At 62.0% G+C, this 21,558-nt stretch overlaps 1 protein-coding gene across 1 annotated transcript in view; it reads left to right on the top strand.

The window, feature by feature from the left end:
* The window catches only part of CAMTA1 (calmodulin binding transcription activator 1), a 723,509-nt gene that overhangs the window by 605,931 nt on the left and 96,020 nt on the right, over positions 1 to 21,558 (top strand). Inside the window, exon 7 of the mRNA XM_054579829.1 lies at positions 16,334 to 16,487. Within this exon, the coding sequence (XP_054435804.1) occupies positions 16,334 to 16,487 (154 nt within the window). The remainder of the gene's footprint in view (positions 1 to 16,333; positions 16,488 to 21,558) is intronic.

The following is a 21,558-nucleotide window of genomic DNA, read 5'->3' as shown; positions in this document are numbered from 1 at the left end:
AGGCTGGCCCTCGGCAGCCACAGCACCGTGTGCTCAGGCTGAAACTGTTTCTTCTTTTCCCGGCTTTCTTCCTGAGCACCCCCCGGAGCCGCTGCTTCCCCGGGTCTTCCCGCGGCCGGGCTGCTGTCGTCTCGGACTCAGGCCAAGACCGGGCCGCCTTCTCTGAGGCCCTCCCTGAGCTCTCTGGCCAAATCTCCCCCGCCCCCCGCCAGCACCCAGCACCCATCACCCAGTCTTTTTATGCTCATAGCACCTAGCACCACCCAAAGTCACCTTCGTCTTTCATCAAGTATTTCCAGTTTTGCTTTTCTGTGCTTTTTTTGAGAGCAAAACATGCAGGCTCTGAACCTGGACCAGCCCCTGGCACATCATGGATCTGCTAGAAGGAAAAAAAGGGAGGAAAGGAAGAAGGAAGGGAGGAAGGGAGGGAGGAAGGAAGGAGTGAATACCCTAGGAAGTGAGAACTGTAGCTATTTCTACTCTGTGCAGAAGGAAACTTCCCCTAAAGGCTGAGAATCCTGCCCAAGAGCACCCATCTGGTGAGTGGGTGAGTTGGGACCCCCTTGCTCAAGTTCACGGACGAGGAAGGTTTGTCTGCGTGGGCCCCACACGCTTGTACCCTTTCTCCCCGACAGCAAGGGAAATGCAAAGAGACACCTAGGACAGGCGCCTTGCTCCAGCAGGCCTAAACCCCTCCGTCGGAAGAGGCGCTTTTTCAACCTGTGCCTGTTAGCTTCCTCCCTGTCCCGCCGGCTTCCTCCTAACCGGCCACTGCCAGAGCCAGTGGCTGTCCCTGGGCACCTGCCTGCTCGTTACCGCTCCATAGTGACCGTGGTTCCCAAGTGCCAGCGAGTGTTTTTCTAAAGGGACTCTATCCCTTACACAAAACAGAATATTTTGAGCAAAATTTAAACACGGTTTTGAATGACATGTTCTGACTTCTTCACACCTCGCAAATGCCTTCTCTGCAAACACGGGTGTGCCAGCCCCCCTGGGCCCGTGCCAAGGCCCGTGGCCTAGCGCCTGTCTCCTCCGCTTCATGGCAGGCGCTGGGAGACCTGAAAACAAACAAGGAGACGGAGCGGGGGGCCCACAGCCGAGGGGCGCATGCCTGTGTGCACACACATGCGCACGTGTGTGTGTGAGTACGTGTGCACACGCAGAGAAGGGCAGCCATGTTCTAGCGATTGCCAGCAGCCACCCACAACTCCGCTTCAAGATTTCTGGGCCCCGCCCGAGCTCAGAGGTCAAGGCTGCCATGCGCTGTGGCTCCGTTTGAAACCCCGAGGGCCACGATGGGGAGCGGGGATTTGCGTGCGAGAGGTTAGAACAATTTACTCTGGTCTGCCCCTGCTCCACCAGGTGGAAACTGGGGTGAAATCGGGTTAAAAGGAAGAGTCATGTCAGCTCAAACGCAGAAATTCCCCGAAGGGACCTTGGTGAGGACAGGAGAGATGAAGGGGGAGGGTGCTGGGTGGACTCTGAGTATATGAACTACCCACTGCCCAACATACTTGGTCTCCTTTAAAGGCACAGCCCCTGTGGCCGGCCCAGGCCACACTCCCCACCCACCCCTGCCCCAGGGTAGACGTGGCTGCCAGTACCTGCTGGCCGCCTCCCAGGGAATGGATTTCCTCCTGATATGGACTCTCAGAGGGTCTAGGGTCCAGAGAGGGACGCAGACCTGGGCCCCGAGGTCAGGGGAAGGGGGCAGCCTGGGCAGAGGGGCAGGAGGGGCAGAGGGCTGCTTCGGGAGTTCAAGGAGAATGCAGTTGCTTTTGGTGGGAAGGACAAGGGGAAGCTTCAAGCGCGATGCGGTACCAAAGCTGGGCCCTGACAAGCAGGTGGGCTAGGGGCTTGCTGAGGTGAGCGCAGGCGCTGCCTCCGCGGGGACAGAGGGGGCAGGGCGGGTGGGCAGGGCAGGCTGAGTGGTCCCAAGGACTGAGCCGGGGTGCACGGAGGGGACTTGGGGGCCATGGGTGGGGGACGGACCTGGCCTGTCGTGGGGGCCTGCGCTGTCGGGAGTGCACCGCACCCGGGGGAACGAGGAGCCAGGGAAGGGCAGCGATGGACGGCACCTCGGGCTGCGATTTGGGAGAGTCGGGTGGACAGGGCTGGCTTCAAGGAAGGGAGGCCGGTCAGAGGGCTGGTGCCAAGCTGCACGGGTCAGCCCGTGAGGACCCGGCCAGGGCATGGCCACGGGGACCGAGGGAAAGCCTTGCGCCTTCCCACGTCTCTACCCCCTTTCACTCTGCTGGCGTTCGCAGCACCTCGGACCTGAGCGCCGCGGAGCCGCAGCCGCAGCCGCCGCTGCCGCCTGCCACGTCACCTGGCTCTGCGGCCTAGCTCTGCCGCTGGCAGGTACAGGCCCTGCTTTCTAAGAGCTGCGCTCAGAGATGCCCAGAGGAAACTAACTGGAAGAGGCCCAGGTCTCCCCATCATGCCATCTAGAGAGTGTGGGGTCCCCATGGGCCGCAGCCCCCTGCCCTACTGGTGCCTTTGCCATCTGCCAGGAGAGAGGGACATTGCAAGGAGGTGTCGGAGTTGTTGAGCTCGCCCTCTGCCGCCGGCTGCAAGGGGCAGGCGTCCGACAGCCCAGCCACGCACCTCCAACCGTCAGTCTCAGGATGCGGTGCTGGTGTTCAGGATGCGGTGCTGGTGTTCAGGATGCCGAGGCCCGCCAGTTGGGGGCAAGCCCATGGTGCCTGCCGGGGCACTGGCTTGGGGAAGGGGCGGGCCTGCCGCAGCAGCTCGGCAGAGGCGGCGGCCCCTGACTGGCCTGTGTCGTTGGGGCAGCAGGTTCTGTTGTTCTCTGAGGAGGCTGATGGGTTATCAGAGCTCCGGGAGCCACTGGAAAAGGAGGACAATAAAGGCAGACTTAGAAAGAAAGTAATGAAAAGAAAAGGTGTAATTTCTCATCCCACCTGGCACCGTCGCGGCTTCACTGACCCCTGTCGCCCCTTGACAGCATAGACTGTTGACACTACTGTTATGCTGTGATGGCACCGTATCTTGTCCTACCGAGGCATTAAAGGGGGACTGGGGAGCACGTTAGAAAACATACAGCCCAGCCGCATCGCAGTTCCCTCTCAAACAGTCGCTGGAACCTCACCGTTCCCGGTGCCGGAGTGTAGAACTCCCGTCGGTGCTCGCTGGGCCAGGGCAGTCCTGCCCCTGCGGCCTCCGGTCACCCATCTGTCGGTCAGAGGACAGCCCTGGGGGTTATGTCTCTAACAGGATTCAGGGAAGGGGCCCCCCGATGCTCCCCCAGACTTGGGGGAGGGATGCTCCCAGGCCTCCCCACTCAGGGCAGCTTCCCCTCCACCATGGCCGCCCGGATGACGCGGAACAGGAAGCGGAGCTCTGGGGCCTGGGCACAGGGCCCCGGGCCCCTGTCGGGCCCCCCGAGGACCTCACGGCCTGTTCAGGGTCAAGGTTGGAAGGAGGACACAGGCCGGGTGGCCCGCCTCATTGTGATGCCATGCTGGGCGGCCAGCGGCCAGCTCTGCCCTTCTGCACGTTCTCTCTGCAAAGCAAGGGACATACCAGCCTTCTGCTGCAGGGCGGTCTGACTCCCCCGGTGGGGGTGGCTCCCTGTTCTCACCCTCTCCTTGTCTGGTGGGGGGCACCACACGAGTCACTGCCTCTCTCGGCCCCATTTTCCTAACTAGGAGTGGAAGAGGATAGATAGGTTGGCCCAGCGACCCCTGAGTTCCCTCCCACCCCATCACCCTCTGCCCCAAGAGAAACGCGCAGAGGAAGTAGGGAGACCGTGATTCGAGGGATCCTCGGGGAGCTTCCATGCGCAAATGACAACACACAAAGCGTGCATGTGAGGAGGTGAGATTATTAGAGAAGGGAGTGAAAGAGCCGGGCTCCTCAAGGGCCTGCCTGTCACCTGACGTCTGCGTCCTCTGGCTGGAAATGGCCCAGTGGCTCTGGAGAGTCCCACACGTTCAGGGGCTGTGGTGGTAGACGGCAGGTAGCTCTTTGCATTTGTGGACGCTTACATTGTGGAATGTTTGTTTGAGAAGCGTGGTCTTGTTTTCTTCCAGCACTTGAAAGACAGCTAAGGGGTTTGCTCGGAGGTCCCATCAGCATGGTGGACTTCTGTTTAGCTCACCCAAACCCCTCCAAGGGTCTGAGGACCCTGTGGAGACAACGCTGCAGCCGCGATGTCTGCAAAGCATCTCTTAGCGTGGCCAGGCCAGCTCCTGTCTTAAAGAGTCACACCTGGACCGATTTGGCTCTCTTCCCCGTACGCGTTCTGTGGGCACTCAGGGAAGCTCAGTCGAGGAGTCAAGCGGGATGATAATGGGTGGTTTTGAAGATTTAGTGCACGTCATGCAAAGGCGTTCCCTCACTCAGTCTTCACAGCAACCTCACGTGGTAGGAACTGCACTTCTGTCCATTTTACAGCTGAGAAAATGGGGGCAGAGATGGGCTGGCCCGAGGCCCGCAGCTAGGACCCAGCAGCCCCCAGACCGAAGCCCAGGCAGCTGCCTCTGAGCGCAGCTCCGGACCACCCCGCTCACCGTCCCCTTTAGCCTCGGACAGACCCGGATGCAAGGGCAGGGCCTTGCTGGGCTACTTCTTTCTTTTCTCTTCACGTTTCTTACATGCAAAGCAGAGATGACCACTCCTGCCTCATGTCGTGAGGAGGCAAAGTCCTGTGAAACACCTAGAACATACAGGTAGCTCTCAGTAAGCATGGTGACTGTTGTTGTCATAGTAACCGGAGGACAGTCTGACTGTCAGGTAGAGGGAGGACTGGTGTAGCACAAGGAAGACATAGGATCTGTTTATGAGTAAGGGCTCTTGGTTGATGCAACAGAAAATGTACCTTGAAGTAGCTTCAGGATAAGGGGAGGTTGGGCGGTTCAAGTTCACGGAAAAGTCTCCAGGTGGACTGCCTGCGGTGCGCCCGCACCCAGGAGCTCCGTCAGCGGCATGGAGGCTCAGCGCCTGAGTCCCTGGTTCTGACTTCCCTACGTTGGCTTCCTTCTTGGACGCCACGTGCTGGCCAGTGACGGCTTCCGGGGGCTCTAGCCAAGTCCAGGTTTCGCTCTGATGGCCTCTGGTTAGAGGAACTCGTGGCCAGCCACCCTGGCCTGCAGAACGCGGTGCTCCAGTTGGCCGGCCTGAGTCGCACGCCCCACCCCCGGCCCGAGTCAGGGAGAGGGGCTTTGCTCCCTGAAGAACATCAGGGTGCTGTTATCACAGGAACGCCAAACGTGCCAGAAGCGCGTCCAGCTCTGCCTCCCATTAGCCAGGTGGCCATGAGCAGATCACACGACCCCTCTCAGTCGGAGGGGACACACGCGGCCCGTGGGGATGGTGGCACATGCCCAGCTTCCTCTGGAGCTACTGTGAGGAGCAGATGGACAGGAAAGGCTCCAGAGCACATGGGTCACTCTGGAGATGCCTGTGAGACTCTGGTGCCATTGTCATCTGATGGGGCTGACTCACTGCCTAATAGGGCACAGTTCTGCGTGGGCACAGCAGCCCCAGGAGGAAGACTGAGGCGCGTGTTTTTGGAGAGCAGACGGAGGGAGGCGGAGCCGTGGGCCTGCCTCCCAGCCTCCCAGGAGGATGTGGCCAAGTCTAAGCCACCAGCAGGGCCTCTTTGAGGCTGTGGAGAAAGGGGCCCCATGGCCCAGGTGAGGAGGGAGCCTGTGTGGCCTGTGGATTTGGCTCCTCGGAGGGGAGAGGAGGGCTGAGGAGTGGGGACTGCCGCCTCCCGAGACCTGCCCACCCGGCGTCTGCGCCCCTGGCCCTGGCCGCCCCCTCTCAGTCCCCGCTGGGCCAGGGCTGTGGGGCCCGGGCAGAATCCCTTCCCTAGAATTCTGTATCTCAGGGCTGGCTGGAGACCTCTGGCAATGACTCCTACTAAATTAAAAGGGAGTTCAAGGTGAGAGCAGGAGACAAACCAACGGCCTCGCCCGCCCTCGGGCCCCACCGGCAGCAGGACGCCAGCCGCCTCTGTCCCTGGCAAACAGGAAACCAGGGGCAGCCGCTGCACTCCCAGCCCCGGGCCCCACCTGGTGGGGGCGCCATGCGTCAGGGTGCCTCCTGGGTCTGGGTCCCAGAAAGAGATGACCTCTGACATCCCCATCTCCTTCCGAAACTCCTTAGGGACGAGCCAGCTAGGAACTAATGCCACCCATTTTTTAAAGTCTATTTCTACTTTTCAGCCCACATCTCCCTGGGGATGGTGTCTCATCCATTAACCGCCCGCCGTGCAGGGTTTGTCTGTGCTGAACGTGCCTCCCCGCGCTCCAAGAGGGCCCTCATTTCCGGCATCCGGGGTCCAGAGGAAAAGCACGTTTGCCTTCTCTCCCCGCTGAAGGACTTGAGCCGCACTTCCTCTGGGCTGTCTTTCTGCCCCAAAACTCTCTTCTCCGTTTCCCATGGCCCACCTCTCTGGGGCCCCTCCCCGGCCCTGCATCCCCTGTCCCAGAGATCGGTTTGTGACAAGGAGCCTTCGCTGCCCAGCTGTGCCCACTCTCCAGGGACAGTCCTTTCTGGTCCCCCCAGTGGCTTTGGGCAGTGGCTTCTGTGAACCCCAGGGGTCTTCCGGGGCTTGTTGGCTGGCAGACAGACGCACCAGCCTCTGGGGACAGTTTGCATACTGCCTTGCACTTCCCCCACACTGAGGTCCATTGTCCCTCTCCACCCACTCATGTGACTTCACGAGCCCCTCTCGTGACAGATCACAAATCACCTGGCACTTTATTGCGCATAAAAGTTTAGTGTCATCTGCAAATGTGGAGACTTTATTGGGCATTTCTTCCCCCAGATCATTTATAACGATTGTAACTAAGGCCGGGCCTGGCCCTGAGCCTGTGGGTACCTCGTGACTTCCATTCGTCCATCTAGAACATGCCCACACGTCCCTACCCCACAGGTACCAGAGGGCGGCCAGGTCTGGCTACATGATGATCCATTCTCACCAGCATCACACGTCCAGGTGACTTTCTAGGGGCCTTGGGGAAGCACCTCCTTGGAGGCTTCCGGAAAGGCTGGGCACATGGTCCCCTGTAGGCGCAGCATCTCCCCCTGCGCAGGGAGGCCGGCAAACCCTCCCTCGCGGCCCTTCCCGCATGTCCAGCGCGGCCAGGCCTGTACAAGGCCAGCCTTCCCACAGTCGGTGTGCTTCTCCTCCATCATCACCCGTGGGCAGAAGAGGCCAGGGCTGGCCAGCCCCGAAGCCAGCGTGGCTCCCAGAACCCTGCACGAGGTGGAAATTGTTTGACTACATTCCCATGACTGGAAAATTCTGGTAATTGTGTAATAACAGCAGCCGCGGCGGCAACAGTCAGCAATTACCCAAGGTTTTTCATCTTCAGACCACTTTACCCACATTAACTAATTAAGTCTCCCAGCCTCCCTCCGAAGCAGGGAAGGGCTGCGGCCTGGACTCCCTCCGGCACCCGCGGGCTTAATGAGGGCGCGGCTGAAGGGCCACGGGGCTCCCCCGGGGCGGGCTCCCCTGGGGCAGGCGCCCCTGTCCCTCTTCAGCAGGGGGGGGGGGGCAGGCCCCAGGCAGGCCTTCCACGCCTCTCGAGGTGTCTTCCCGAGCCCCCCGCCCTGCGGCGCACCGGCAAGGGATTGGGGAAGTCGTCTGTGTCCCCTGACACACGGGACCGCAACAGGGCCTGGCTCCCAGGGAGCCCACGGCTGACAGCTGGCTTTGCCTGTTTCTGGGGGCTTCAGGTCCCCCCCTTCGATTTCTACTTTTTTTCTTTCTCTTTTTGCTTCTTTAACCACCCTGAACTTTGGAGACCCGGGTTTGCCCCCCATCACCAGGTGCTCGGTGTCTGGCTGTCCCACCCACCCCCTCCCACGCGCCTACCTGACCACAGGGTGTCCTGCAGCCCCGGCTGTGGAGACAGGACTCTACTGCCCTGGCCCTGTCCCGAGGAGCTCACAGGCCAGGCGGGGGTCAGGGCTCGAGCCCGTCCCCACTCCCACCAGCCCCTGCACCCACAGGACCCGCCAAGCCCCCTGGACCCGGTTTTGCTCCGGCACAGACGCCGGCTGGGCTGTGGCTGCCCAGGGCGCACCGTACTCCTTCCGCCATCCAGCAAGCTCCGTCGGGGCCCCGGGGCTCCTGGGGGGAGGAGGCTGAGATGCAGGCGGTTGGGACTTGGAGCTGGGTCCGGTCGGGGAGTCCTGGTGGTGAGACTCTGCATCCCTGGAGCACCTAGCAATGGCGTCCGAACACTGGGTCTGCAAGGGATTGAACCGGGAAGCGTAGGTGGGGCGGCCCAGGACACAGCTGACACCCAGAAAGTCAGCTTCACACACAGAGGCACCGCTCAGAGCTGCGCGCTGGGGGTACGGGCACCGCCGTTTCCCCGAGGAGCACCCAGCACATGCCCAGAGGTGGCAGCGCCGTGCGGCCGTCCCTGCGTAGGAACCTATAAGGCCCCCCTTCGCGTCCTTGCCAGGGAAGAGAATAGGAGGGAGGTGGCAGGTTCCCGGAGACCTGAGGAGCCAGGCCACCCACCAGGGCCCTTGACGGGGAGGGGACAGTTCTTGCTTTCCCATTTCCCTGTGCCTGCTTGACCATCCTCCTGCTCGCTGGCAGCTGTCAGTCAACAGGGTGCAAAGGGGATGGAACTGAGCCTGCCAGGGCTCCAAGACAGGCCTGCTTGCCAGTGGGGACCCCAGCCACCTCATGCCTTTATCCAGAGCAGAGGACAGGTGCCGGGCTGCCCAGGGCAGCTGGAGGCCCGGCCCAGGGGTTGATCCGTGCCTCGCAGTGCCGCGACGCCCACAGCCCTGTGCTGCCTCCTGTCGTCACTCGCTCAGCGCGCCCTGCCCTCCGCTCTGCCAGCCTCGCGCTCCTGCCTGCGGGCGCCTCCCCGGTGTCTGAAGCACCCAGGGCCAGGGCAGCCTCTGCCTCTGAAGACCAGGCGAGTGGGGCTCGGTGCTCGTGGGACGGACCGCAGTCGTAGAAGAGGCTCGCGGTGCGAGCAGCGCTGATCCACGCCCTGTGTCCCTCCCCCAGCGGCGGTGTGCAGGCCCGCCCCGGCCCCGGCGGCAACTGGGGAGGTGTGTGGCACTATTACATGCTATTATGACTTTCTGGGTAATGTATACATTTTCACTATCGCACAGGCTCTCCTTCATTTTTCATGAGAACTGGCACGAGATTAATGACGGAGCCGCAGAAGAAACGGAACACCGTGCCACTCTGATTTATTGACCACTTAGCGTTGATGAAGCTGCAAACAAGAGTCAAACAGATGTTGCAGCTGCATTTTTCTTTATCAAAACCAACAGCTTTTTGCATTTTTAACCACTTCTTGCAGTTACTTCCTGCTTACTCCACAGAAAGGGGCACCGCCCCTGGGCCTCCTCCTTCGGGGCAGAGGCAGAGGACCCGGCTGTGGGAGTCCCCGGCCTCCGCTGCCCAGGGCCTGCTCCTGGCAAGGGCCATGAAGAGCATGTGCGTCCCCCAGACTCGCTCTGGCCACTTGGGCCTCTGGTGAAAAGCACACAGCTGCGCCTTCACCCATGCCCAGGGCCCGTGGTGCAGACCCTGGGGCGGACTTGGCACGCGGAGGTGCAGGGCCCAGGCTCCCCCTGCAAACTGGGACGCCCCCCGCCACTAGGAACTAGGAACAGGTCACAAAACACCCAATCAAACCAGCAAGGCCAGTGGCCTGGTCTGTGAGCGCTAGCTGTGGGCCAGGCCCATCCTGAGCCCCTCACCTGCCCCTCACCTCCCTCCCAACAAGGCCGAGGCCGGTCGTCCATCTCCCACCTAAAGGGCGGACACTCAGGCATGGCCAGATCAAGTGCTTGTGGCAGAGGAACGCCCACCCCAGCGCCCCACCCCGCCCCTCCCGGAAGCCAGAAGCCCCAGTAGCCAAGCGACCTCTCCGCAGGTGGGAAGGCAGAGCTCCCTGACGGAGGGGGCTTTGCTCCCAGGGGCCCAGGCTCCGCCCCACCCCATGCAGCTGCCATGGCTGCCTCCAGGCTGCGCTCCCACATCTCTCCGCTGTGCCTCTTGGTCTGCTTCTCTCTCTCCTTCCTGCTCTCTTCTCTTCCCTCTGGCCCCAGCCCTGGCCTAAGGTCTAGACCTCCAGGTCTGGGTCCTGCCCTGGGGGCTGAGCCTACTTCTCCCCAGGGGGGCGGTCTGCTAGGAAAGCCCGAGGGAGGGGTCAGGAGACAGGGCTCAGGGAGGCCCACCGGCTGCTTCCCCGCCCTGCGGAGAGCCCCTCGCCCCCCTCCCTGCCCCCACTCCTCCCCGCTGCAGGGTCTGAATCGCCGATGTCCGTGGTAGGATCAGTTCGGATCACTGGACCATGACCGGCGCCCTGGCCACCCCCTCTGCTGCTCACCACAGCTGCTGAACACCCGCCCGCTAGCTGCCACCCTCATAGAGGGATGGAGGCACTTCCTAAGCCATGTCCCTTCCTCAAAGCCCTGCCACCTCTCACTGAGATTAAATTGCCAGGCGGTCGCTTTCAGCTCCCCCCACTGCACGGCCAGGGCTCATGCCAGGCTCGCCTCTCCCCTCTTCGCCCGCTCACGCCAGAGATAGGGGGCTGCCCCGGTCCCTTGGTCTCCCCACAGTGGGGCGAGAGAGGGACGATCCTGCACTTGAAGGGGAGACAGAACCCTATCTCCCCTTCACCCCAGCCTCCCCTCACCCCCAGCTTTTCCAGAAGGAAGCCCCACCCAGGCGGGGGGAGCTCTTGTGTGCGCAGGCCGCCCCCTCAGGGCAGGGGCTCCCTCTGAAACTCGGGGTCAAATGGAACCAGCCCAAACGCTGGGTGAGCCTCCAGCCAGGCCGGGACGGGGCCCAGGGGGACAGCCAGCTCCTGGGCATCTAAAACCTGCTGCCCAGAGCCCCAGGGCACTGGCAAGTGCTCCTGGCTCCCAGCAAATGCTGCAGGTGTTCGCTCCCTTTGGCTTTGAGCTCTATCCGTGATTCCCAAACCGCGTTCAGAGGACACTGAGATCTCAAGAGGTGCTCAGGTTTGTGGTCACACACGCCTGGAAAGATCCCCCTTTGCAGGGGCCATCCAGGCTCTGACAGTCCGGCAGCCAAGGAGCCAGTTAGCTTGGCTGAGCGTTGGCCCCACAGAACAGTGTCACCCTCTCCCGCGCCTTTGGATGCGAGGGTCCTCGGCTTGCCCTCCCTACTCCGGTGTGTTCCCGGGTCGGGTGAGAGGCGCGGTCTGGAAGTGGTGTCATAGGAAACGGCAAGTCGGGCCCCAGCAGGCGCCCTCCCAGCACGTTCAGCCGGTGAGTCCCCTGCCCGGGGGTCCTGGCAGCCAGGACTAGGTCGACCAGCAAATCCAAACCTCCATTGTTTGGAGCCGTGGGGGAGATGGCCTAAGGGACCAGTGAGCCTCCCGTGAAGGGGCCGAGGGCTCCTGGGCCTCTCAGGTGCTGGGTCCTCCGCACATGCCCCTCCCCCCTCCTCTCCAGGCTGTCCGTCCCTCAGGAAGGCACACCCTGGGGGGAAGAGGCATCCTGAGAGCTGAGTGACCGTGGCAGAGACAGCGGCCAGGACACCGCCTCCCCCAGCCGGGATCAGCGCCCTGGGCAGGCTGGTTGGCCCGTGCCCCAGGGGACGCTGGCTGTCCCCCCACCCTCAGCAGTCAGCAGACGGGACGGAGAGCCTGCTACATGCCAGCCCGGCTCTGGGCTCAGAGAACCCGCGTGGACAGGCAGAGCCCGGCCACCGGGGCTCAGGCTCTGGGCGGGACGCAGGCCAGACAAGCAGGGCTGCTCAGAAACGAGGGACTGTGACGACGGCGATTTGGAGAGCCAAGGGGCTGTGTGGAGCGGGCCAAGCGGGGGTGCGGAGGGGCTGTGTCTGGGGGGCGGCTCCATGAGAAGGCGTGTGGGGAGCACATCAGCCCGAGAGAACAGAGAGCGCGGCGGGCTTGGGGAAGGGCGGTGGCAGGGGCTGGGGGAGCCCGGGGGCGCAGGTGGCCGGAGGGAAAATCAGACGGTGGGTCCCTGCGGCCATACGGGGAATGCGCTTCCGTTCGCCAGGGCTGGAGCTGCGGGTCACGCCTGCTGGGGCTGGGAGAGCAGACTGGAGGGGAGGGAGACAGGGAGTGGAGACCCAGCCCACCGTCCCCAGGACTGGAGCGGGCTCAGACTCGGTGTTCTCCAGCCGGGCAGAGGGGGTGGGGCAGGGAGAGCTGACGGAAGCTGGTGATGCGCAGGGTCAGGAGGGGCAGGGAGAGGGGAGCAGAAAGGGTGGCTCGCAGGTTTTGACCTGGATGATGGGGGAGGCGGTTGGAGCCTGGGACAGGCCACAGCGGGAGCTGCCCGGGGAGGCGGGGCAGATGTGCCCACAGCACAGCAGAGGCAGGGCTGTGGGGGGAGCGCCAGGAACTCTGGGAGCTGCGGGCTAGAGGCCGGGAGCTGGATGGGCGCACCCGGCGGGCAGGCGACAAAGGCCGGCCATGAGGGCAAGGGTCCTCAGCTGGTTCCTGGAGGGAGGGGTCTGCAGCAGGAGCTGGAAGTCAGGACAGACAGGGCTGCCCGCAGAGAACGTGTGCTTTACATGGGCGACCTGCCGGCCAGAAGCGTAAGTCTGGTCATTCTCTCAGGAAACAGATCTGAGCTTTGTTTGGCTTGGAGTTTGGTGCCAACTGGTAGTTAGACAAGCCGGACCTCTGTCTGTCCACAAGGGACTTCAGTCTCTCAAAGACCCCAGTGTGGCTGTTTACAGCAGCCCCCTGAGAAGGGCGGAGCTTGAGCCACCAAAAGAAGGGGTGGGACCTCCTTGTCCATAGCTCTTTCCAGAAGGCTCTGGAACTTCTCTGAGATTTTACTTCTCAGCTTTCCCCTCCACAGCCTCAGACCACCCCACTCGGCTCCCCCAGACCTTTAACACCAGGCCAGGCCTCTGGGACTTTGAGGGGGGTCGTCTTCAAAGGTCATGCTTTCTTCGGGTGGGATGACCTCTAGCATCTTTATGTAAATTCCGTAGTACAGAGAGGAGCCTGTGGACAAGTTCTCTTGTCCGACCCCCACCCGCAAGACCTGTCCCGGGTGGCGAACCTCAGGGGAGCCTTTGAGCAGCCCAGGGAAGAAGAGGCAGGCTGGCTCCACAGCCATCCAGAATCGAGACTCCAGGGTCTGGGAGGGTCTGCCGGCCGTGTCCCCAGAGTCGGATGCCCGCTGAGCCTTCCTCCAGCCTGCCCTGCCTGCCAGCAGAGTGGCACCCAGTGCCTGACATGCACGCTCCGGGAAACTGATACCTTGGGACTCCATGGTCGATATATATTTCTGCCCAAAACACCCAATGAAATGTACAACTGATGAATGAGATTGCAAAGTTGCCAAAAAGCCATGTGTGCCCCCAAATTTCCAAAAATACCTCCTCAATCACTCTGCATCTTAAAACCAGCCCCCAGCCAAGAAGTCAGCACTTAAAAACACACCTGAGTCTCAGCTGTGGGAACTCCAGGCCCTGGCATGGAATCTGCAGTTAAGGTAGAACCTGTGAAGCTGCCTGCTTCCGCGTTTCCAACCCCCAGCTGAGCCTCCTGAACCCGCTGGGGTGGGACTTCCCCCGAGTTGTGCTGAGGCCGCCAAGAAGCACAAAGCCCAGGGTCAGGGTTCAGGGAAGGGGCCAGGTCCCCGATTCAAAAGGATCCAGAGAGGACCCAGAACCACCGGGTCTGTGGACTCCTAACATGTGGGGTCGCTCAGCCTTGGGGCGTTTTTTGGGGCTGGGGATGGAGGATCTACAGCCCTCATTGAATTCTCAGAGACCATAGGCCCGGAAAAGGGTAAGACCGAGCCTTGCCTCTTAGCCTCCAAGGTGCTCCATGTTCAGAAAGGCCGCCTGCCCTTGACAGACCCAGGGAACCAAGGCCAGGCATCAGCTGCACACAAGACTGGGAAGGGCAAGGACGGGATGTCCAAAGTCAAATTCAGTTCTGTTTGATGTGAACTGGACAGTGGTCATTGCGAGACACTGTGACAGCACCCAGGCATTGTCCTGTGTTCGAGCAGACGGAGGAGGGGTACCGACTATTAAGACACAAACCCAACCTGCATCCTGCTGTGGCAGAGATACAGAGGGTGCAGTATCAAGGAATGCTTCCTGGAGGAGGCGAGCCTTGTGCTTGTCCTCAAAGAATAGGTGGAGGCTGGTCATGCAGAAATGGAGCTGGGCGGTGAAGGAAGGGGCAGAGCTTTCTGAAACAGGGATTCCTGGTTTGGGGGTTTCCGTGCATGGGGAAGGCGGCCCCTGCCTGCCCTCCTACCACCTCGGTCTCCCACAGCCTATGCCAGGCACTCAGTGGAGCTGTGGGGCAGGAAGCCGCAGGTCTTTCATCTCCGGCTGACATCCAGCGCCCCCCTGCAGGGCCCAGCGCCCGCTCCAGGGGCCGGGATCAGAGGAAGCCCTGGGTGGCCTGCTGGCCCTGCAGCCCTTTGATCCTTCCTCTGTCTTGCTCAGCAGCCGGGGCTGCCGCGTGTCCGGGCACAGGCTCCAGCAGCAGCCCCCGGCCCGTGTCCCCGGAGCTGCCCCAGGAGGCAGCGTGCTGGCCTGCAGCGAGACCACAGGGCGGGGACTCGGCTGCGCCTCCTCAGGTCTTCTGGGCCCCTCGTCCATGCGGTGAACACGGCAGGTCTCCAGCCACCCCCCACCCCACCCCTTGGGCATACGGCAGGGGCGCGGTGAATGGGAGGTGGGGAAGCACGGAGACCAGGCGAGAAGAGGCCCCCAGGTGCCTTGGCAGGACCTGAACTTTGGGGCAGAGCCCTAGTTTCCGGCCCAGGCTCTGTCCCTCACCAGACACACAGCTTTGGGCAGGCCACACCTTCTCTGGGCCCGGCCCAGTGCGGCACGCTCCCCGCCAGCGCGGCACTGAAAGGGACAGTGGTGGGTGGCGGCGGGGAGGGGTTGCGCTGAAAGAGCACCGCGCACGCCCACGTCGGGGGTCCTCGTCGTCATTAAGGAGCGTGGTCACCGCCGCCGTCAAGGAGGAGGCTCCTGGGCGTGTTGGTTTAATTTCCTGGTTAACTGAGCGTTGGCAAGAAAAAACCCCTGTGTTTCAACCTTATTGAAAATCTTTTTAAATTACGCCAGGCGACTTCTTTGCACTGGTCATGTGTCATCTTGAGTCTATTTATTAATGCATTGATTGAGTCACATATTCATTTATTGCACTTGGTCTGACCACATCCAAAAAGGCGACCGCAGACCCAGCCTCCTCCGTGCCTGGGGTCCTCGTGCCCACCCAGGCCTCAAGGTCGGGTGTCACGCAGCAGGGCAGAGGCCACCAGCCTGGGAAAAGAGCACAGGAAGGGACCTTCCACGTGGCCCTTCCGATAGTTCCCTGCAGCACCTTGATGCACTGTCTTAAGTTCCCTTACAGTTCAAAAAATACCTTCTGATTGGGGTAGAAGGTTTTTATGGGTTTTTTTCCAGCTGCGTTATAAAGCAACATAATTGCTTTTTAACAAATGCATCACACCTGACGTGGCCGAAACCGGCCTGCCTCTGGGTCCGCAGAAAACCCGAGAGGGCACTGAGCTCTGTGCATTGAAGCTGCTGCCCCCACAGGGGCCCCTTGGCCTGTCGCTTTGAGGGCTGGTGGTGGACAGAAGGGGACGGAGGACGTTTCGAATGGGATCTGATGGGAGTAGGCTGACCTATGTCAGTGGAGCCACTTGGGGACACACTGTGCTTTCGAAGCCCCCCCGTGGTGAGCCCCTCGCACTCTGAAGGGAGGCCTTTGAGGAGGAGTTCCCAGGGGCTGTGAGCTGCCTCCTGGGGGACGCTTGGGGCGGGCGTGCCGACAGGGCTGATGCGCGGTGGAGGGGCGTCCACCCTGAGGCGCGGGACGCCCTGAACCTGGGAGCTCCGTTTCCCCTCGGGAAAAAGCGGCGCTGGTCCCTGGGTCGGGGTGCCGGCAGGCTGTGATGAGGGCCCCTGTGTGCAGCACAGGTCGGGCCCAGGGCTCCTGGGCAGCTGGGGGTGGGAGGTCCGGGATGTGCAGTGAGAGATGACGCCACGCGTGGTCCTGCGTTACACACAGATCAGACCGTCTATAGAGCAGTGGTTCTCAACTGGTGACACTGGGCAATGTCTGGGGGCATTTCTAGTGATCACAACTGCAGGTTGGGGTTAGGGGCACCTGCAGGTAGATGCCGCATCGGCCGCCGAGTGCAGGACAGCCCCCCACAGAGCATGTTCCGGCTCCACGGAGCAGTGGCGCTGGGGTCAAGAGGACAGGGGGAGGGGGTGCGGCTCCAGCCTGCCTGCGCCTCTCGGGGGACCCTGGCTGGACTCTGTGCCGCCCTCATGCTGCCAGTCTCTGTGCTCTGCCCCCAGAACCCCGACATCGTCCTGGTGCACTATCTCAACGTCCCGGCCATCGAGGACTGTGGCAAGCCCTGTGGCCCCATCCTCTGCTCCATCAACACCGACAAGAAGGAGTGGGCGAAGTGGACGAAGGAGGAGCTCGTCGGGCAGCTGAAGCCCATGTGTGAGTAGGCTCGGCCGCCCGGCCCAGCACCCCGTGCGGGCGGGAGGGGCCCGGTGTGGGGGCCGCCTTCCACTTGGGTGACGACACAAAAAACTAGCTTTGAGGGGGTCAGTCCCTCCCCACTTGTGTCTGATCCTCCCAGGCAGGGCTCAGAGCATCGGGCCCGCATCACCGGGGAGAACAGTGAGGCCCAGAAACGCGGAGCACCATGGAGGAGGAGCCAAGCCCAGAGGGCAGGGGCTGCTGTCCCCTGGGCGGCAGACAGGAGGGAGGGCAGTGGCCACCAGGGAGGGAAAGGTCTGGCCGGCACTGGCCGCCTCCTGCGCTCAGCCTGTCCGCTCCTGGACACCAGGCCCCAGCTCTCGGCCTGCGTGGCGCATGGATCATGTCTTCGGGCTGGACCTCGTCTCGTTGGCAGTGCGACTTTCCGCAGCGTGCGTCAGGCTCAGATCGCTGCAGGCAAGGCTGGGGTTCCAGAACGCCAGGCCTCGGCCAGGCCTCGCTTCCAGGGGCCGTGGCTCCCGGCAGCCACCAGGGCGTCTCAGGGGCCTCATCTGCCCCCTGGCCACCTGGGCTCAGAAAGGACAGGCGTAGGTCTGCCAGATCCAAGAAGAGCACAGGGGCCATCCTGTGTTGGACACAGGGCCCAGGGGTCTGGAATGTCGACCTCAGGCTCAGGAGCAAGACCTGTTATCATACAGGACCTCAGAGAGTGGGTCAGCAGGTCCCCGGAATCTGCGCCACCCTCAGAGGCGGGGCGGCAGGGGGGCAGCCCTCGAGCCAAGTCATACCCAGGGAACAACAGGAAAGTCCTTTCCTTGAAGGAGTGAGTGTCCCGTCTCAGGGAGTGTCCGAGCCGAGGCCCGGCAGCACCTGCAGTCGCCAGCTAATCTCAGGAGTTCTTGGTGCTCAGATTGGGGGACCCTCCCCTAGTCCCAAGGTTGGGGATGGGGATCAGGAGGAACAGGGGGGCTGTAGGGGGAGGGAGGTCGCCGGCCCCGCCGGCCCAGGGGCTGCACCCCAAGATGGAATTCGCTTCCACGCCACCCTCCTGCGCCAAGTGACCACGAGAGGCTCCGGCCAGCTTGCCTCTGCTGCTGTGGCTGCCCCCACCAGGAACCTAGAACAAGGTGGCCCAGGGGCCCTGTGGGCTCAGGCTGTATCACCTCCCGATGGGCACAGGGGTTGAGCTCCATGAACTTCAGGGGACGGAAACCAGATCTCTGACGCTTACCTGGAGGGGCCCAAAGGCCTGTTCAAAAGGCTGCAGTGCATCGAGAAAACTGTGTGAAACTACAAGATAAAGCTCATTACCCGGGGCCCTCCAGGGTGTGGGGCGGGCGCCGAGCAGAGCACACACACGTATGCACGTGCCTCTGGTCACAGAGGCACATCCCAGAAACACAGCCCACGGAACGCCACCCCCACAGAAGCTCTCGGTGCCGACCAGGCTTGAAGCGCACGCAGGGCGCAGCTAGCAGTGTTCAGGGAAAGCGGAGCGCTGGGAGCCAAGAAGGCATCAGATCTGGTTCCAGAATCAGGCATGCCACCCAGCGCTGGAGCCAAACACATTAGCTTCATCACATTTTCACATAAATCACATTCCTTCAAAGACTTCACAGTTTGATTTCCTGATGTTTCCCAATTTCTCTGCCCCGCAGCAGAGTTGTCAGTGGTTTAATCAAAATGCTGTGCTTATCGGTGGTGAAGGGAAACTCGGGTCTGCAGCCTTGGCCTCACCTGCTGCAAGATAAGGGGATCTCACAGACGCTGACAAGGAAGCCAGGCGGAGCCCAAGAGCCCCACCTTGATGCTTGCAGCGGTGTCCTTTGGTCCCATGGGGGCTTGCCTTCAACCTGCAATCTGACAGATGCCTCCACCAGATTTTTTTTTTTTTAATTGTGATCTGATAGGAATTCCCCATATATTTCCAAAATGCTTCCCGTCTTTTTCAGTGGTAGTTAGAATATGGGTCCTGCTCCTGTGACAAGGACCAAATGACTGGTGGCTTAAATGAAATAGAAAGTTATTTCTCTTTCACATGGCAGGTCAAGGTCGTCATGGCAGCCCCAGAGTCAGAGAGCAGCCATCCAGGCTCCTTCCGGCTGGTTGCTCTGCCATTCCTAGGGTGCTGCCTTCTCTTACATGGCTCAAGATGGCTACTCCAGTGCCTGCCATCACAACTGCATCCCAGCCAGCGGAAGCTGAGAAGAGAAAGTGGAGGGCAATCGTTTTCCCTTTAAGGACAGGGCCCAGATGTTGCACACACTTCTCTTCCTATGTCATTCCTATGGCCAGAATTTGATCATATAGTCACCCTGGTTGCAAGGGAGCCTGGGAAGTGTAGTCTTTTGCTAAGCACTACCATCCTAACATACTTTGGGGAACAGGGTTGTATGTGTGAGTCATTCAGGGCTGAGGGGAGCTGAGCTCAAGCTGGGTGCCCCTGTAGGACCTCAGCTGAGAACTGCGCTTCTCAGCTCAAGGCCTGAGGACAACTGACTCAGTTCCCGCCTGAGGGTTGGAGTTTACAGAATTCAGGTGAATGTGATCTAAAGCTCAGGGTCTCGGCCTGGAAACTCTGGGTCTGTTCCAACGCAGCTGCGCTGAGCAAGCCCCAGCTTTGGGCCCAGCAGACGCGTGGTGGGAGAGAGGGGCTGGGCAGGCAGGGCGCTGCCCTCCCAGGTGAGCTGGGACTGGGGCCAAGGGCCAGACAAGCTCCGAGCCCGAGTCCTGCCAGCCCAGTGGGGAGCTCACTCAGCGACCTCTGGCTGCCCAGAACCATGGAGGCTCTGGGCCGCTGGGCCAGACCTTCTGCCCTAGGGCCAGCAGTATGGGGCCCTTCCCCGTGGAGTGAACCCGCTCCTCTGAGTGCCCGCGGCTCTCTGCCTGCCCTGCTCCCCAGCAGCTCGGGAGGGAATGCCGTGCCAGCCCCTGCCCGGCCAGCGGCCGGTGAGCTTGTGCTGTCCAGAGTAAGGGAGGAGGGCTCGAGTTTTAAGCTGTGCGCACGGCCCTTCCCCTAGAGGTGACCTTGCCCCGGCTGCCCCCACCCTGGCTGGCCTGACGGCCCTGCGTTGCCGGGCAAGACCCGGTCTCCCCGCAGCTTGCACTGCCCCAGGGATCCCCAGGCGGCCCCAGCAGCCCCCTGAGGGCTGGGCTGGGCTACCATGGCCTCCCCGGGAGCCCCACACCCTTGCTGCAGGGCCCCCAGGCCTCCATCATGGTGTCTCAGCAGCACTGCGTGGGCCCAGCAGGAGGCCTGGCTGGGCAGCCTGCGTGGCCCCAGGGTCTGCGCTCACACGTTTCCCCATGTATGCGAGTGCACAGCTGCGTGCTGACACAGGTACTCATATGTCCATAACGCAGTCACCCTCATCTCCCACACTCACGGAACTGCCTCCCTGGGGCCCGGGAGCAAAGGCCGGGGGCTTGGGTGGAAAGGCAGGTGCCATCTGGCCCAGAGCGAGCGCCTGGCCTGTGCCCCTGGACGGTGGACGCAGGGGCTCCAGCAGCAGTGGGACAAGTGCAGATGTGCAGAGGCTTCCAGGGGCTGCGGCGTGAGTGCAGGGGTGGCCGTGCGCAGGCCCCCGCCTCCCTGGCTTCTCCGAGCCCCACCGTCCTCCTTCGGGGGGGCGGTCCCACCCTCTGGCCCCATGGCCGTCAAATGACAAAGCACGCAGGTGTTGGGGCTGCAGCTGCCCAGCTGCATGCGGTCAGGGGAGTCACCAGCGCCAGGAAGGCGGCCCTCTCTCCTGTGGCTGGGCTGTGCCGAGCTCTGTGCCAAGGCCAGGCACCCGAAGGCCAGCTGGACAGCCCTCAGGGACTCCCGCACCCACAGCCCTGGGCCGGAACAGACTTTCAGAGCAGCTGCTCAGAGCTCAGCCCTGCATTGGCCCTGGAGAAGTTGCCTGGAGGGAGAGAGCCCAGGCCACTGAAAGACAAGCCAAAGAGGCTGCACCAGCGCGTGGGTCCCGAGCAGATGGCACCGAGGGCGAAGTAGACGGTTCTGCCTTCGAGAACCTGGATCCTAGGAATCCAGGAAACCAAGCGCGGGAACAGGCAGCCAGGCCTCCTGGTGGGAGGACTTTCCCTGGGCCCGGATGAGCGTGTGGGGCTCAGGGACAGGCGAAGGCAGGGGGCACTCCCAGGCAGGCCTGGGTGCAACCGCGTGAAGGCGGAAACAGGCAGAAGCAGGCTCGTGGCGTGGCACTGAGGAGATGGGGCGTGTCACGTTTGAGGCTCTCAGGGCAGATGGATAGGCAGTGATGGAGGTCGAGGGTGAGAGGGTAAAGGTCATGCGGAAGGTGAGGAGGCAGAAGTCATGCTGAGTAGAAGGGAGCAGAGGCCACATTAAGGAGGCCAAGCTGAGTGTGAGAGGGTGGGGGTTACGTCGAATTGGAGGGGTTGAAGGCCAGGTGAAGAGCGAGGTGATAAAGGCTATGTGGTGGAGTGCGAGGCGGGGAGCTGTGTTCAGTATGAGTGGATAAAGGCCGTGTTCACTGCAGGGACGGGGGCCACGTGGAGTGTGGAGGGGCGGAGGGGGTTCACGCGAGGGGGTGGAGCCCATGCTGAGCACGAGTTTGAGTTTGCTCTCCCAGCTCCCAGCCGTCCTCCATTCCCCAGGCACCTTCGGTTCTCGGGCGCTTGCAGCCTGCTGGTGTTTTCGGGGGCCAGGGTCTCAGCCCCTCACCATGGGCCTCCAGAGGAGCGCATCATCCCTTGCCTACAGGCAACAAGCCACCAGGGACCCAGCAAAGGTCAGCGGGGCTGGAGAGAGAGAATTCCATGTGGCCGAGAAGTAGCTGGTGTGGCAGAGGCTGGACGGGAGCAGGCCAATTAGCAGGCACCTGCCTCTCCCAGGAGCGCATCGCCCCCTCCCCTGCCCCACCGTTAAGGCACCTGAGCCTCCCTCCCCAGCGCCCCTGCACCCCTGCTGCCTGTCCCGAGGCCCTCGCTGCTGCACCGCTGGGGCCTGGGATTGTCTAGGCCATGCGTCTGTTGTTTTCTCATAATTTTCCAGACAAAGACCAAAGATCCAGCAAGAGGGGAAGTGTTTATTTGTTTTGCTTTT

The sequence above is a fragment of the Pteronotus mesoamericanus genome, unplaced genomic scaffold (genome assembly GCF_021234165.1).
Source record: "Pteronotus mesoamericanus isolate MK-2021 breed Mesoamerican mustached bat unplaced genomic scaffold, CSHL_Meso_final contig_557, whole genome shotgun sequence".
NCBI classification, from domain to species: Eukaryota; Metazoa; Chordata; class Mammalia; order Chiroptera; family Mormoopidae; genus Pteronotus; species Pteronotus mesoamericanus.
Note: the sequence above shows the minus strand (reverse complement) of the source record. Positions and strands in the feature narration are given on the sequence as shown.